This window comes from Typopeltis vanoorti, chromosome 2 (assembly GCF_054136105.1).
Source record: "Typopeltis vanoorti isolate ZY-2024b chromosome 2, IOZ_Tvanoo_1.0, whole genome shotgun sequence".
NCBI lineage: Eukaryota > Metazoa > Arthropoda > Arachnida > Uropygi > Thelyphonidae > Typopeltis > Typopeltis vanoorti.
The window spans coordinates 39,626,616-39,645,452 of record NC_143550.1 but is presented as its reverse complement, the minus strand read 5'-3'; the positions used below and the strand labels follow the sequence as shown (position 1 = coordinate 39,645,452).

The 18,837-nt window shown below is 33.9% G+C and overlaps 1 protein-coding gene across 2 annotated transcripts in view; it reads left to right on the top strand.

The window, feature by feature from the left end:
* Positions 1–18,837, top strand: part of SIDL (SIDL trafficking protein particle complex subunit 10) — a 248,066-nt gene that overhangs the window by 202,963 nt on the left and 26,266 nt on the right. The window contains exon 19 of one of the 2 annotated variants that reach the window (XM_090411063.1): positions 6,361–6,538. The exons of the other annotated variant lie outside the window; for it this stretch is intronic. Within the exon in view, the coding sequence (XP_090267189.1) occupies positions 6,361–6,538 (178 nt within the window). The remainder of the gene's footprint in view (positions 1–6,360; positions 6,539–18,837) is intronic. 2 annotated transcript variants of the gene reach the window in all.

Sequence of the window (18,837 nt, the reverse complement as noted above, 5' to 3'; positions counted from 1 at the left end):
TCAAGCTGGCAGCATCTCTGGAGTAGTTGTGAAAATTTTAGAGTTGGTAATTAACTCATATACAGAAATGGATTGACAAACAAGCTGTACTTTGCAAAGAACAGCTTAGGTTTGCTAAAGGAAGGTCATGTTTTAGCAATTTGCTGATATTTTATAATAATGGTACAGCTGAGTTGGAAAAGAGAATGGATACACTATGATGCTATTGGACTTGAGACATATGATAGGATACCACTTGAAAGGTTGTTGCATAAACTGGAAAACATGGGATTGGAATATCAACTGTTGAATAAACTTGGATAAGTGTCAATTTTGTGACAGACAGGTATAACAAAATGGTATATTGAGGAAGGGGAGAGGCATATGAATTTGCCACCCTTAAGGTGGCCAGTGGACACCGAGAATCGGTCCTTGGAGAATCGTTGTTCATTCCATACATTACTGATATTGGGAAAAACCGGACAGGAGATGTTCAATTGTTTGCTGATGATGATGTAAAGATTGGCTGGGTAATATGGATAATTACTAATATCCAACACTTACAGAAAGATTTGAATAGGTAAATGTGGGCAAATGATAATGGCTATCAATTCAATGTTAGTAAGCATAAGTAAAGTCATTCATTTTAGTGTGTTGTGATTTCCAGTGGCATATTATATTGGTTTGACTTTGATACAAAAAGCTGATGAGGCTAGAGATCTTGGAGTTATGTGAATAGGAAATTGAAGTTCAAAGGTTGCTTTGCAAAAATTGCAAATACAACCTATGGGATAATTGCAATGTTGAAACGAACATTGGCATGTAAGGAAAAGGAAGTCAGTTTCTCTATATAAGGTCTTGATAAAAACTGTGCATAGACTAATTTGCACAGATTTGGTCTCCCGGATTTGGAGGGGATGCAAAGGAGAGTAACAAAGATGATATCAGGATTATGGAATGTAGATTATGAGAACAGATTGAGAGTATGTGAGCGCAGATACTGGTAAACAGGAGAAAAGGGGGGGGAGTGGCAGAGGTCTGTGATCTTCCAAAAGGTTGTTACAGATTATTGAGTAATGAAATTTTTCATTATCTGGAAGGTGAATAAGAAGACATGGGAGGTGGTGGGGGAGGGGGTCATCCATGTAAGCTAAGTTTGTTTTGTAGTTAAGAATGGGATGAGGACTAGATTTTTCTCTCATAGAGCAGTGTATGTGAGTCGAGCAGTTTGACTGTTGAAGTAGTAAGTGCATCTAGTGTGAATGAGTTTAAGAAAAGGTATTATAGCTGGTGTCCTTGACACCCTCAAGGTCTCAGATAATAATAAGGTAATAGAAATTATGTTCACAGTGATGTAACTATTTAGTCCAAAAAAATAAGTTTTACCAGGTTTTTAACAGTCAGTAGATACCCAGTAATTCAGCCAAGTATAACAAGAATACAATCAGATCCATGATTTATCGTCTGTGCATCATGCTCTGAAAGGTACTTTTGAGTGGCATACAAGGTATTGTAAAGGATAGCACGTGAAATGTCCTGTTATTGTTCTTTCTGTCTACCAAATTGGATTCTTATTTGTTTCACCTCATATGTGCCATTTATTTATTAGGCTGAAAATGCCCTGTTAGTGGTATTACAGCCTTGGTTTCTTAAACCCAGTTTTTGCTAAGATAGGGAGGTTACTTCTTTTTCCATAGACTTCTGTGTTTATCAGTTGTGTGTGTGTGTGTGTGTGTGTGTGTGTGTGTGTGTGTGTGTGTGTGTGTGTGTGTGTGTGTGTGTGCGTGCGTGCGCGCGCATGTTCTGGCAAGTTTATTTTAGAAATGGGATTACTAAACCCAAGTTTCCTGGAGGAAATCATGCTAGCTTTGTATGAGACCAGTGAACTCGCTTGCACTTGTTTTAAAAGGCCTTATAAATGTTCTTAAATGCTAGATGGAAATCAGATGCAAGATTTTCATGATAAGTCTCATAATGGTCCAGATGAGCTACATGAGGAATTATTCATAGGTTAGACAAGCTATGGCTTAGGGCCTCACATTACAAGGAGCCTGTGCCTCAGTATATATAACCTAAAGATTAGTAGAGGAGGGGAAGGCTGTTAAAAGTTATTGCTTAGGGATCACAACCATATTAAATCTGGCTCTGCAGGTTTTGACCTTTATTGAGTTCTCATCAGTGGAAGCCAAACTCAGTAAGTATAGAAATTAACTGTTCTGGCATGATGGACTTGATTGAACCTTTGATCCATTATTCCTTTGTTGGGATCTGCTAACAAGAATTTGTTGAATTCTGCTCATTGTAGCAATAAGTTTTTAATTTACAAAAAAAAAATGCTTGGTTTGTGCAGTGTTTTGGGACATTGGTCTTGAGATATTTATTCATTGTAGTCTACTGATAGCTAGTAAACCACAACCAGACTTGGGATATTATTGAGCATTTAGTTCCCATTTTGGGCTTCTGGCAGTGAGTTAAAATACTTGCCTGTTCAGTATAGTTTGGGGATATTTGTATTTTGCAAGATCATGCTACCTGTAGTCTGTCGCTTGGCATAATGAATGGATTAGGTGGATGGCAGCATTTGCCAAGAATTCTGCAGCCCCTTCTCATAGGAAGATTTTGGTCTTGGAGATACTGGCTTCTTAGTGAAGTTATATATTTCTTACAAACCACAGTGCATTAAACACTACTCATGAACATTTGTTTTGGAATTATCTACCATTTGTTAACATTTGAATTAGCTGCATGACTCCAGGCAGGTGAGCTATACATCAGGACAATCCTGATGAGAATATCTTGTATAGGAGTAGTTTAAGTTCTGTGTTGGTTGAGTAATAAGTATAGCTGTCCTGTTGCTCTGTTCGCTTTTTAGAAGACATGATCAACATGAGTTGCAAAGCAAAGTCCTTTATCAAATTATATTCCCTAGTATTTTGCTATTGATTGCCATAGAATGGGAATGCCAAACAACTACTTTGCCCTCTGGAGATACTAATCTTGTGAACAGCACTACAGTGCTCTTGTCTTCATTGACTTCATTTCACTATTTTTTCAACCATTATCCTAGTTCTGAGGTTGCACTTTTCGGTTTTTCAGTTGCTAATCTAAATCAGAAGGAGTGTACCATTATTGCAGTATTTAGGATCATTTAAGTGACAACTGTACTTGCTATGTCAGCTGCACAAATGGTGAAGAGTAGAGATGATAAAGAGCATGGCAGCTGTAATTTTGCATTCAAATGATCTAATTCATATTAGTTTCACTCAGAATTTGCAATTGATTTGAGTAGGATTTTATACGGATTTATAAGTTTAACCAATCTTAGTTGGAATTTTGCCTCCAGGAATATGAAAAGAAGCTCATTGTGCCATATTTTGTCAAATGCTTTGGCAATGTCCAAGAAGATGATTCCAATGTACTGCTTCCATTTGTATCCTACATTGATGTCTTCCATGACTATGTGGGCAGACTTGATTGTGAGAGGCTGTGTTATTGCACATCAACAACCCTTTAATAGCCCAGTTCTACTCATGACCAGAACTTTTGTTTTAACGTTATATAGTTATAGTCATATTATATTTTTCAAACATTCTCTCAACGTCAACTGCAAGTCATCTGCATATCTAATTCAAGGTATTCTAAGACTATTTATGAGTATATTAGATGTTGTTTCCACTTATTTCATTCATATAGCTTCTTTAATGTAAAAGTTAAAAAGAAATGGAGACACGGAGCATCCTTGCCTGACTGTTCTCTTTAAATATAATAAATTTAGTTTAATCCTTTATCCAAGTGTGAGCAAACAAAGTTTGTGCCTGAAAGTATCTTCAGGACTGGGGTAAGGTGGTACAACACCACCTTTGTTTGCAATCAAACTTTGTTTGCTCACACTTGGATAAAGGATTAAACTAAATTTATTATACTCTAACCAAGTGAAAAATAAACTTTCAACATGTTCTCTTTAGGTTTCACCATCTTCATCTCTTCCAATTCTAGCTGTTTGTTCTGAGTGCAAGTCATAATTTCATTCTCTCCATTCTACACCCTCTGTCCAAAAAAGAAACCAAACTTTTCAAAAATAGAAGAAACTAGTGGCGCCACCTGTTGTCTTTTTGTTGTCGAAAGCGGCAACTTTCATTAGTGTTGTGTCAACTGTTTATGACATTTGTTTCATTAGAAGTCGAGTTATAGTGGCAAGAGTAACAGTATGTTTAGAAGAACGGTTGGTCATCATGATATTCATGCCATACGTGACGAATTCTCACTATCACTCGCTTCAAAACTTCAAGATAAAACTCATTATTGACCGTTTGGCCAGGCAGAATGAATTCTTTGTGGATAATGCCCTTGGAATCGTAGAAACAAATCAGCATTGTCTTTAGTTTTGACTTCTCCAAGTGACTTTTTTTTGGATGCCCCTCTTCTGGTGGTCTCCACTCAGCACTCTGGCACTTTGTTTCGGGTTCATACTCAAAACACTATGTTTCATCACCAGTAATGATCGTTTCAAGTAAGTTTGAGTCCTTACAAGTGGTTTTGATGAGGCCCTTGCAGTGTTCAATTCGATACATTTTTTTGGTCATCAGTCAACTTGCGGGGAGCAAATCGCGAATTCAATTTACGAAGGCCCAAACTCTTGATCAAAATGTTTTGCACAGTTGGTTTTGGAATTCTCAATTTATCTTCAATCAATTTCACGGACGATTTTGGGTTTCTTTTGATGAAATCATGCACTTTTTGGATGTCAACTTTGCTCAGTCCAGGTTTTGGACGGCCCGGCTTTTCATTGTCCTCAAGCGTCTCACAACCACTTTGAAATTGCTTAAACGGCTCGTAAACTTGAGTATGGGATAAGCATTCATCACCGTATGTTTTTTGAGGCATTTGATGTGTTTTGGTGAAACTTTTAGCAAGTTTAACACATAAGTCAATCGCATCTCTCTGTTTGAAACTCATTTTTCCGACATTCGTCAAAACACACTGTCACTCTTGGCACTATAACTCAGCTTCTAATGAAACAAATGTCATAAACAGTTGACATAACACTAAGGATGATTGCTGCTTTCGACAACAAAAAGAAAGGTTGCGGCACTAGTTTCTTCTATTTTCGAAAAGTTCAGTTTCTTTTTGGACAGGGTGTATATCAGCTCTTCTCATACTTATAAATAATTTTTCCTAGTCTACTTGGTCAGTTGCCCTCTACAAAAGTAGCGTGTCCTTCTCCATCTCCATTCTCTTTTCTGTAATTTGTCTGAGGTCAAGGATCGCCTCTCTTGTCCTAGAAGTTTTTCTAAATTCCATTGGTCTTCACTTAGGTTCTCTTCTATCTTATTTATTGTTTTGTATTATTTTAAGAAAAAGTTTTGATGGGTGTAACAAAGAAACTGATAATGTTTGCAGTCTGTAATATTAGCTTTCTTTGGTATCAGGATTATTACACTTTGTTTAAAGTCTCTAACAGTTTCCCTCCTTTCAGACTCTTTGATTAGTTCATACAACTTGGATTTTATGTACCAGCTTTCTTTATCATTTCTCGTTTTATGCCATCTTTTTTTTTTCCTCATTTCCTTCCTTTTTTCCATTGTTTAGCTAGTAATGTGCACTCCTAGGATGTCATGCCCTTCATCTTTGCTTGAAGCATCTTTTTTTGGCTATTATTAGCCAAATCCTGTAAATGCTGTTCATGTGTATAGTTCTCAAAATACTGTTTCCATATCTTTTGGATCTGTCAAGATCTTATTTTGATCTTTTATCACAGTACTACTGATTTTTGTTTATTAATCTGTTTGGAACATCCTTGTTTCCTTCTTTCATTACATTTTCATTCTCCTGGCATCTTTTGTTCATCCACTTTTCCTTTCTTCTTCTTCTTTTGCACTCTATAAAGTAATTCTGATTCTTAATTTTACATATTTCTCTTTACCCTTATCATCCTGCTTTTTTGTCCTTTTATGTCACTCAACTATTCTAGGTTCTCTTCTTTCTTTGCCCAAGCATTTGCTACTATCTAGTGTATTGTTTCCTTAGTCCTTGACTTTTTTGTTTCTCCAAAAGTTTTTCTTCTGGTTGTTTATTCTGTTTCATTTGTTGGTCTCTGAAAGTTTTATATTCATTTTTTTATACTACTTGTTTTTTAGTTTACTCATATCATAAACTTTCCTTCTTTAGCTTCATTTAACTGAAGCTAAAGAAGGAAACCACTCAGCCAATCAGATCAGATTGTGTGGTAGAAGTTAAACTTGTGCATGTCTCATCCCTGTATTTTGTCATAAAAATTTACATGTTATATTTAATTAACGTTAGTTTGACTATATAACTATTAATAATTCAGTGTATTTAATAATTAGCATTCTTTTCTTTCCATATTTGTACTGTATATAGACACTGTATGGTATAAAAGCATATATTGAACCCTTGAAAGGATCTGAATTCTGTAAAGCTGGAAGTGTATGCCATATGCACATAACAATTATTCATCTACATCCTTCAACTTACAAATCATTAATATATGAAGTCATAGTTGACCAAGCTATCTGGGCTGTCTGTGGAAGAGTAGCAGGTATCATTTTAATCTTTGCAAGTTTTTTTTATTTCCCATTTATAAATACAGTAAGTTACATGATGCTTGCTCTCAGTTCTGGTGTAAGGATTTTGTGGGGGGGAGGGGAGTCAGAAGTGATAGATGATTAGTGAAACTGCAAATAAAGGATATTGGAATAATTAGCTTTCAGAATTTTTTTCTGATGTTTGGTAGTAGGTTGATGTTTAGATAAGTGTTAAAACTGCAAAAGCAGATAAACTTATTACATGTAAATTACATAAAGACAAAATGAAGCATTTATTATAAAACATATTTTTGATGAGTATCCCATCACATCATCAAAGGAACACACAGAAAGAACAAAGAGTTACAATTGAGAATGCCACAACAACAACAACAGAGTGCTTTCTTTCTGCCATACTCCATTCAGTTATATTATACTATTAGGAATCCAAGGAAACCATAGGAGATTGTGAACATAGCCATTAACATAGTATAAACCAGTTGGCAGTAGAGCAGAAGGCTCATTACAGGAATATAAAAGCATATGTAAAGAGAAAATTTCAGAAGAAAAATATATACTAAAATAAATAATTCATTATAGCGTTTGAATAAAAAAAAATTGCATTTAAATGCATACATATACAATCAAATGAAACATGAAGTGGATATAAAAGTGCATATAGCAAAAAATAATAAATGATGATGATGAATAACTAACCAACCTATGAATATATGTGTATGTTAATAGATATAAATATACAGTGCAATGTGTTATTTGCATAGCTTGGAAAACAGCATCTTCAGTTAGTGAAATTTTCCAATAGAGTACCCTAGAATGACTCTATCCCCCACATGATTGCACCTATAATACATAAGTGGTTAATTAATTAATTAGGATATGATGATGTTACAACAAGGAAGTACAGCACTTTCTTCATGAAACTAACACCCACCTGTTGGTCATACTGTAATTTTGTCTACAAAACTGCATGTTCTCCTAGCCAGTTTGCCTGTTTCGAAGGACGAAAAACCCAAGTTTCTGAGGGGGGGGGGGGATCCTCCAATCCATATGAGACCAGCTAAACCCACCGTTAAAGGCCTTGGTTCGAGATGAGACTCAAACCCAGGTCTTTTCAACCAAAGGGCTTGTCTAAACCAACTGAGCTAGAGAGACTCTTACAAGAGGCGCTACCATGTTTTGGATATGTGGATTTTGTTTCTGTTACCACAATACAGTGCTCTTGGTTGCATCATGAATTTCATAAAAAAAAAAAAAAATAGTAAAATATTCATAATAAAATAAAATAATGCACATGCAAAAAAAAAAAAAAAAAAACTGAGACACAAAAAACATATCGCTTCCATCTTTTTACATTTGGTGAAGTAACAGCACACCAGTGCACTATGAAATGGAAGTTTTCCCTTGCAGTGCAGAAATAACAATTAACGTAGGTACCTTTGCTATATTTGTCAACTTGATTTATTTTTGCAAATTAAATGTAATTTAAATTGTAAGTTTACCAACGTTTATAAAATAATAAATATCTTTGTTTACCAAATATGAGCTAACAACGGCTTCCTTTGTGCGTATCTTCATTTGATGATGTAAGTTTTGTGTGTTAAATTTAAGAAGCTAATATTTTAGCTGATTTATAAAGTACTATCTCCCACAAAAGGGGATAGACGTAGACCATCAGATATATATATATATATATGTGTGTGTTATTTATTTATCTTTTTTTTTTAAATAAATTAGGAAATTATTGATCTTTTTTAGTTATCTTATATTAGCTACTTAGGTGGTGCTTTTTGTAATTGTCAGTTATTGTTTAATTAGCTTTATACATGTACTGAAGATGCCTGTGATTAATGGTTTTGGAGCTGTTCATTGTAGTTTCGGTATAATGACATATAATGTAAAGAATATAAGCAAATCATATTCTATTCAACTAGAAATCTACTACTTTTGTGAGCCAGTAGGCACACTTTCAGGAGTTTATTGATGTTACAAAAAAAAAAAAAAAAAGAGGAAGGGGGGGGTTAACACAGCATTAGTCAATGAAAGGATACAACATATTAAAAAATTAAACTCAGCAATGAATTAATACTGCTCCAGGTTTGGTCTTCGTTCATCAGAAATCTGATATCCATGGACCTGGTCTTTTACAATCAGCTATGACAGCATTACAGAATCTGGCAGTACAAATTATTTGTTCTCCTACCTTCATTGTGTTTCATTGTTTAATGAAACACAAAATTTTTTTTAATCCATTGCATTCTTTCATTGCCTAAACTTATGTTAACCTCTAGCAAAGTGGGCCTGTCAGCTTACTAAATTATTAGAATTTCTCTTGTTTATACTCCTTCCATTATGTGGTCATTATTTTGGAGCAGATTAGATAAATTAATGAATTGGTGATTTGGATTAGAGGGTGTCTGATGGACAGCTATCAAAGAGTGATTTATGGAGGAGTTCAGTCCAAAAAAAATGCTGGTGACAGTGGTGTACTACTGGGCTCAGTATTTGGTTCTCTGTTGTTTAATTTGTACATCATGGTGTGACAAGAAATATTTAGTTATTTGCTGATGATGCTAAACCAGTAAGAGAATTATAGTAAATGAAGGTGATGTAGAGATCCTCCAGGATGACTCAAATAGACTAGCGGTATGGGAAAAAGGTAAATGGCTGCCAATTTAATGTGGCCAAGTGTGGTGATGCACTTTGAGAAGAAGAGATCACAAGCTGTCTGCTCTATTGATGGAACTGAAACTGCAGGAAACCGATGCGGCCAGGGACCCAGGAGTAAGTTTGGACAGGGAGTTGAGAGGGCATATTACAAAGGCAGCCAAAACAGCACATCTGATTATATGGTTGTTAAAGACCACACTAACAAGTTGGGATTGAGAAGTTATTGTTCCCATTTATAAGGTTTTAATAAGGCCACATCTGGACTACTGTATGTAGATCTGGTTACCAGGATTCCATTAGGATGAAGTGATGCAGAGGATTCAAAGGTGAGTGACAAAGATTGTGGCAGATCTGTAGAATGCTCCCTATTAAAGGTCTGTGAGCTTCAAAAGCTTGCTGATAGCGAAAAAAATAGAGGAGATGTGAAAAGAAGTTTTATAGGATTGATAGTGAAGACTTTTTACAGTACGTGGCAGGAAGGAAGTGAGCTAGGAGTCACCCATGAAAATTGTGTAAGAGTGTGGTTAGTAATGTGACTCACCCAGAAGGTGTACTGTAGGCATACAACAATCAGAACATATGGATTATATCTGTCTTCTCTAAACTGAGAAACCTGGTCTTGCACAACATCGAGTTTTTCTGGCCACAAGTTCCTGCGGGACAACACAAATTCTTCACACAAGTCCTTTCAAATTTGAGAAACTCTTCAAACTCTGCTATGATGCTCTACACAGTCAATCTAACCTAACCTCACACTGATAGTCTAAAAATTTCAAAACTTTCACTGATAATCTAACATGTATTCTTATAAAGTTTTTTTTACGTGTACAGGTAACCCTCATATAACGCAGTACTTATACAACGCGGTTTTGATATAACACCTTCTACAAATTGTAGAAACCCTTTGTTCAATGTGATATTTATACAATGCTGTTTCAATATAATACGTTCTACATATTGTAGAAACCCTTTATCTTTTCATATATTTTTCTCCATGCTACTTAAAAATCAAATTTTAACTTTGTTAAATTTGCGTCTGCCCGTATCACGCATGCAGTTATAAGTAGCGAATTTATATTAGGGGAAATACCCTTTAGAACGCATGTATGTCAATTGTTTACCATATAAAGTGTTTGTTGTTGAAAATTGTCTTCGTTTTCTGCCAGAAAAGCACATCAAAAATCATAAGTGTGTTAATCTCAAGCTAAGCACTTTATTTCTGTTGAGTTACATACCATATGTAATGCTTTTTTATGTAAAATATTCATTTTTATAGTAAAGACCACTTAAAGGGCTTTTGCCATATGGTTGAAAACGAAATTAATGAATCAATTGATGGGGAAACAGATTTAAATGAGGAGGAACTGGTACAATTAATAGATGACTTCGAACCAAATGGAAGGGAAAGTTCTGCCAAAGATTCTGATTGTGATGAATCCATTAAAGAATTCAGTTTAAAGAAATTAGCAGAAGGATTGGACTTGGCAAAAAAGTTAGGAATTTATTTTACGAATAATAATCTCTCAATGGACTGCTCCAGAAAATTCACAAGACAATTGGATATTTGTTTAGCTTCATATTATGAACTTAATAAAAAAATTGCAGCATAGTGGTAAGCAAAGTCTTATTACTGACTTTTTGATAACTAAACCAGGCCAAAGTATGCAATGAGAATTATACAAATGATATCCAAGAGATTTCAAGTGATGACGACGTCCGGACACTCATAAATAAAGAACATCTACGAAATATTAGTTTTGAAGACAGCAATGATGATTAAATTATGCACTTTATTTTATTTTGCCTAAAACATTTATGCATTATGGGCAATGAAGTTTATGTACAATTTGTATTTTTATAATTTTATACTATAAATTTTGTTTCATTGTTTATATGTTTTCTTAACTTATATGAATTACCTGAATTAAATAAAAATACTTTTTTTGTTGGATATGTCATTTTTGTTTATATAATTTAAAAAACGATTTCGGAACATAACCCTACTTTTTCTATGTGATCAGAGTTTCGTATAAAGCGATTTATATAACGCGGCATTTCTGTGGACCCTAACATCCACGTTATACAAGGGTCATCATAATCATGCGTATCAAGGATTTAGGCCTAGCATGGCCTGTTCCAGCCTTAGAAGTCATCGTTTAAGAGGATGTCCTAGTTTTCTTTTTCCTAATAGCTTGTACTTTAAGACTTGTTTTGGTAATCTTTCTGTTTTCATTCTTTGAAAGTGTTCCATCCGTTTATGTTTATAATTTTTAATTTTTTCTATTACTGGTTCTTGGTTTAATTCTTTCATAATTTCTTCATTTCTTTTGTGATCAAATAGGGTATACTTTGCAGTTTTTCTCATAAACTTCATTTCTGCTGTTGTTAATCTTTGTCTTTTTGTTTTATTGTCCAGATTTCGCTTCCATACATTAAGACTGGTAGGGCTAATGTATTGTATACTTTTAGTCTGGTTTGCTTTTGAACTAGGTTTGGTTTAACTATAAAGTTAATTACACCTGTTATTTTTAAATATTTTGCAATTTTTACGTTTATATCATTTTCATTTTCATATGTGATCACACATCCTAGGTAGTTGAATGAATTTGCCTGTTCTAAGATCTTGTTATCTATTACTATTTAGCTCTTGCTGGATCTTGTCCTTTAAAGGCTATAGTTTTTGATTTTTCTGTTGATATTATCATACCATAATCTTTGGATATCTCATTTAGATCTAAAATAGCTTTCTGTAAGTTATCTTCAGAATTTGTAATTATTATTTGGTCGTCGGCAAAGAGGAGAGTGTTTAAGTTTACTGTAGGAGAAAGTTTAATTCCTTGATATAAATTTTTATTCCATTTTATTATTATTTAATTTAAGGAGATATTAAAAAGAGTTGCTGAGAGGGGACATCCCTGTTGGATCCCTTGGTTTATCTCTCTCGTATATGATAGCTCGTGATTTAATCTTATTTGTATTTGATTATTTTCATATATACTTGTGATAGCTTTTAGGATATTATTTGGTATTTGTCTTTCTTTTAATATTTAATATGTTAAGTAATATGTTTCTTTTAACTTTGTCAAATGCTTTTTCAAAGTCAATAAATTTTCTAAATTGTATTCTCTTCTTTTCTCTATTATTAATTTTAGGCAAAAGGCCGGGTCTATACATGATCGTCCTTTTGTAAATCCATTCTGTACTTCTAAAATAAAGTTTTCGGAATATTTCATTAGTTTGCTATTTAAGATTCTGCTATATATTTTGTAACAGGAGTTAGTATAGTGATACCTCTATAGTTTTTAGGGTCATCTCTATTATCTTTTTTTTAAAGATATGAATCACAATTGCTTTTTTCCATTCTATTGGGGGGATACTAGTTGAGTAAATTTTATTTAAAAATAATAAGAGTCTTTCTTTGAATCTTGTTCCTGCATATTTATATAGTTCTGAACCTAGGTTATCTTCTCCAGGTGATTTTCCATTTCTTGTTTCTTTCAGGCTGATTTCTAATTCTTCTTTAGTTATTTCCATTTTATTTTCGTTAATTCTTTGCCAGTTGTCTTTTTTAAAATATTTGTCTGTCCACAGATCTGTGTAGTAATTTAGAAATTCTTCTAATTTCAATTCAGTGTTTAATTTTATGTTTTCTTTGGTATCTGCATTTAAGTGTTTCAAAATCCTATATACATTGGGTTGTATTTTATATAAATCATGTTCTAATTTTTTTTTTTTTTAAATAATGAAACCTGTGGTGGGATCATAATTAAAAGAAACACATATTAATCACAGTGAAAATTTTGATGTCTTTTCATTTAATATGAAGTAATCTAATATTGATTTTGCCACTACTTACAAACCTATCAACCAAATTTACAACTTGTTACCTTCTCGTAAGGACAAACTCTCACCTTTGATGTTGCCTGGCGTTTATGAGATTCCATGCTCATGCAAATTGTCTTACTTTGGACACAGACAGGTAGGTCTGTTCAGAAACACATCTCAGAACATCAAGACCACGTTCGCCATTTTAAACCACAGAAATCTGGCCTCTCTCAACACGGAATTGAAAATCCAAACCATAGGATCCATTGGGAAAAGTCTAAACTTTTATATAGATCTTTATATAAACATGAACGTTTATACAAAGAAAATTCTGAAGCCCTACTATACAGACCAAACTTAAACCGCAACGACGTTCTTACTATTCCTAAAGGATGGGAAATTGTCATACAAAATTGTGTTAAATGATTTTTTTTTTTTACTTCTGTAGCACGTTACGCACGTTTAATGAGATTCAATTGTAATCATATGCCCTAACTGTATGTTATTCCTATTATTGTTGTAAACTACTGTACTGATGATGTCCTAAGATACTTAGGATGAAATATTTACAATTAAATAATTTTCACTGTGATTAATACGTGTGTTTCTTTTAATTATGTTCTAAATTAGAAATAATTTGTTCCATGATTCTCTGTCTTTTTCTGACTTCTCTTTTAGCTATGGCTCTTATTCTTTTATATTCTATTTCATCTTCTAATCTTTTACTGCTTAACCATTTGTGATAGGCTTCTTTTTTCTTTTTGATTATTTCTTTGATTTTATCATCCCAGATCTTCAGTTTTTTCCTTTTATTGAATTTTTTGGCCTTTCCTAAGCTTTCATTTGCTGCTGCATTTAGTATCGTTTTTATATTAAGCCATTCTATTTCTATTTCTTCATTTTGTTTTATTTTATCTAGATATTGGTTAATTCTTTGTTCATATAGCCATTGTACATTTGTGTCATTCAATAGTTCTAGTTTTATAAACAAATGTTTCAATTTTTCTTTCTGTTCTTGTTACTTGTAGCCATTTAGGTGGTAATCTTAATTTTATTTTAACAAGGAAGTGGTCACTGCTTATTTCATATCCTCTGTGAACTCTAACATCTAGTGAAAATTTTGATGTCTTTTCATTTAAAATGAAGTAATCTAATATTGATTTCCATCCTCTTGCTGCCCAATTATATTTATGTACGTCTTTATGTTTATAGAAGGAATTCATTATTTTTAGGTTATTATAAAGTACAAAGTCGATCAATTTTTTACCATTCCTGTTTAGAGTATGTTCTCCATATATTCCTATATTATTATTAATTTTCGTGTTTCCAATTCTTGCATTTAAGTCTCCTGCTAAAATTACGTAATCATTTTTATTTAATTTATTATATATATTTTGTAGCTGATTATAAAAATCAATATTATCCTGTTCTCTTCCTTCTTCTGGGGCATATAAACCAATTATTGTTAAATAGTCTCTTATACAAGAGTTACCTGTATATGTATATATATAAATATATATATATATATATATTGATACATATATACAGGGTGGCCATAATTAAATATTCCCTATTCAGAGCTTTATGTAGCTCGATCTAACAACTGGAATGGCACCAAATTTGACCTTTTTTTTTTTTTTTTTTTTTTTGTCACCAAAAAAAAAAAAAGTTTATAAAGTTGCCAGGGGAGATATGGTGCTGTTGTAGCCCAGGAAGCCAAAAAAATTTGTATAAAATGAACCTGAATATCTGTTTTGCTGACATCATAAGAGCTATAAAGTAGTACAGGGAAAACTTCGCAAATGCTTTCCTAGTGATACTCATGTTTAACATGTGCCTCACTTTACCTTATCATGTGTTACTTGTAAAGTTATTTTACCTTAATGAGTGCAATGCATCAGCCACTCTTCATGAGTTTAGAACCTGCTAGAACATGCATAAAGATCTTCTGCAGCTAATGCAGTTAGATCGATGATTCGAAAGTTTGAAGAGACAGGAACTTTGGAAGTTCAACCTGGCAGAGGATGGAAACCAATGTCACATGGGTAATTAAAGAAGTTGCCACTACAATTGTTGACAGATCACATGAAGTAGCATGAGATATGCTGTATTATGTGATAGACTGTTCATAATGTATTCCACAGTATGAACAGTCTTATACAAAATTATTACATTTTATTCATACAAGGTCAGCTGCATACATCACCTTCTACATGAAGATTATGATAAGGGACTGCCATTTGCTCTGACTTATCTGGTCAGATTGGAAGTCAACCATGCCTGACATTGGAAAATTCTCTGGGGGAGATGAGGCACGTTTTTTATCTGAACGGGACTGTAAACATCCAAAATTGTTGAATTTGGACATCTGAATCACCCCATGTGCTCCAGGAAATCAGATTATGTTAATCAAAAATGAGCATTTGTTGTGACTTCACAGCAGATTTTATATATGGCCATTCTTTTTTGAAGGGACAGGACACCAGTAACTTGTTCATTGTTATGTGCCATCCAGTCATTTTTAACTCTTGATTATCTTGTGAACAAAGGCTGTCCATCCCACTTGGTTTCTTGAAAGGTTTCCATTTCCAGTTTAATACATCATGAAATTATTGGTGTCAAAGTAACCCATTCCTGTCCATCTCAGTTCACTGATTCCTAAAATCTTGACTTAAGTTCTCATTTCTTTCATTACCAGTTCCAGTTTTCCTTGATACAGCTCCTTATATTCCATGTTCCTATTTTATGTAAATCTGTAAAGTGGAGGCATCTTCTGAGAATAACTATCAGAAGTTGAACTTCCAGAAGGCTTTGATTCAGCTTCATCATTCTTGTTAACTTCATGGAAGTTTCTCTCTGTTCTTCCCAAATGGCCATTTCAGTGCCTTCTGACCTGGGTGTTCCATTTTCCAGCACCATATCACAATAACTTAAGTCTCTGATCATAAGATTTTCTTGCAAAAATATATAGAAGTGTCTTGCCATTGCATTTCTCTATGCGTGTGGTATTTAGCCTGGGAGAGAAGGCAGACTCCCACCGCAAGAGATGAAAAAAATTAAAATAAGAAAGATTCACCCTTAACTTCAAATACTCTAATAGCATTGGAAGGAAGGAGCAAGAAGAAAAGAAAGAAAGAAAGAAGCATAAGGACCAGTCTACAGATGTATATTACATGAAATAAGGCATGGTCCAGCATCAGGTATTTCGGGTTTGCCACTTCCTTACTCACTAAAGTGAGCCCTTGACGAGAACTTGTTCCATTACTGCATGGAAATATTGTGATGTGCTGAACAGTTTTGTCATTCCACAACTTCAGTGACGAGACCATTCTGATGCAAGATGAAGTGCCTCCTCACATTGCACGACTGGTACAGCAGCCTCTACGGCATTGCTTCACAGAAGAAAGAGTGATTAGTTGCTTCTTTTCAGTTGCATGGCCACCTCACTCCCCTGATATCACACCATGTGCTTTTTGGTTGTAGAGCTATCTGAAGGCCTATGTTTATCATGGGTGTCTTGAGCCTGCCAGCCTTAAAGGACAACGTATCATGAAATAAAAGTATCAAAGCAGAATATAACATGTCTGAAGGACTGTAACAAACAGTCCTTCAGACATGTTACATTCTGCTGTTGAGAATGCTGTTGTACAGGATTCTCAACAGCTGAGACAACAACATTGAGTTGGGTGAACTCAATGTCCTCAAGTGGTGCAACAGGTTTGTGATATCACTTATGTTCCATTAACTGTAATACCATAATTACTGTGCTAAATTAAATTGATATTAAATGTTTTATTGCTGTGTTATAAGTGCAACACATGAAGGTAATCTTTCGTTTCAGTTTAATCTTTATTATTCATTTCTCTGTCCATTTAATGCTTTTTTTTTACATTGTACAGTACCATATTCTCACTATCAGAGACTTTTTTCAAACTAAAATTTTCTTTTCAGGGTATGCTTCTCATCTGGATTAGTCTCCCTACCAAATTTGGTGACATTCCAGTTGTTAGATCAAGCTACATAAGGCTCTGAATAGGGGGAGTTTAATGTGGTTACCCTGTATATAGATAGGTATATACATTTATTCTATAAGAGCTTCTGTAGCTCTGTTGGTATGCAATGAAACCCTTTAGTCAGAAAGACCCGGGTTCAATTCCTGTCCAAGATATGAGGAACCTTTATCTGGTCTCTTTCGACTAAAGGTGAGTTAGCCAGTCTCATATGGAAGTAAGGAGTTTTTGTCCCCAGAACAGACAAACCAGTCCTGTGAACACACACATCTACAGTCATAAAAATTGTCCCCCCCCCCCAATTCTAGGCTCTGTGACAAGCCGGTTGAGGGTTTCCCACAGTTGTATAATCATAGCAGACCTTGCACTAAGCAGGATAAATCACTATAAAGAGGAAGAAGAAGAGATACATTTATTCTTTATTATTATGTGACACCTCCAAGGAGACAAAGAGAGACTGATTCTGGGGGGAACTTCTTCCCACTCAACATAGCTCTTAATCCTCCAATTATACACATTACTATCTACACACTACACTATAATCCTCATTTACACAGAGTGCTATTTATCATCTTTAAATTGCACATGTAGGTTGATTGGTTATAATGATTAATTTTTTTACATTTTTTTATCCACTTTACTTAAATAATCTATTGATTATATATGTACTCTATATGTAATTGCTTATAATGTAATTTTTATTTTTATATACTCTTTTTTCATCTCTGTATTGTGTTCTGTTGCTAAATGGCTATGTGTATATAGTTTATTTTTAGCTATTAAGCCAGTTAACCATTTTTACAGGTTCCTAGTAACATCATGCAACTGGCCAGAGATCAGCAGAAAGAAAGACATTGTAATGTCTCTGTTGTCATTCAATTCTTGCTTGAAGCTGTTTGTTCTTTCTGTGTATTCACTCTGATGATGATTATATGATGAGATACTCATCACAGAATATTAGTGGTTTATATTAAATACTGTGTTTTGTCTTTATATAATTTATAGTATTCCACCATGTCTATGAATAGCATTAATATTAATAATACAAATAATAGATATATCAGATATATATAGCACTGGAATGAACTTTTCTAGTGCTGTCTATCAGTTCAGTTTTCAGATAATTGGTAAAAACCATAAATATGAGAAATTAGAATGATTGACGTTGAGCCTTTTCTATCACTTAGATAATTAGTAAAACTGCAATTAATACATATCAGAATGATGCATATTTGGATGCTTAGTCAGAGTTTGGAAATGTCAGTGTCATGTAACTTGCTATTTCTTGAATTGTTAATATTTTGACAATTAAAATAATCATTGATTAATAAATGAATTTAAATAATTATTCAAATATTGGAGAAGTAGATGGTGCTCAATAGACAGGCAAATATCCTCTTATCTGAAGAACATGATGCACTTCATAGAAAATATCAAAGTCATCACACTGGCTCCTACTGATATAATTGCAAGCCTGGACATTGTAAATTTTTTCACAAATGTTCCAAGAATAAAAACCATACTGCTACTTCAGAACATTTTCTCACTGGACACAGTGGACCTATTTAAACATTGCGTCAACAGCAATTTTTTTCAAATTTGAAGAAGGATTAGCTATGGGCTCTTCTCTCTCTCTCTCGTGTTAGCTGACCTATTCATGGAGTAGTTTGAAAAAATAGCCCTCCAACATCAAGGAACACAATCGAAAATTAGGCAAAGATACAGTGACGATATTTTTATCATCTAGCCCTGTTCTACTAACAATTACAAGATTTTGTCAACACAATATT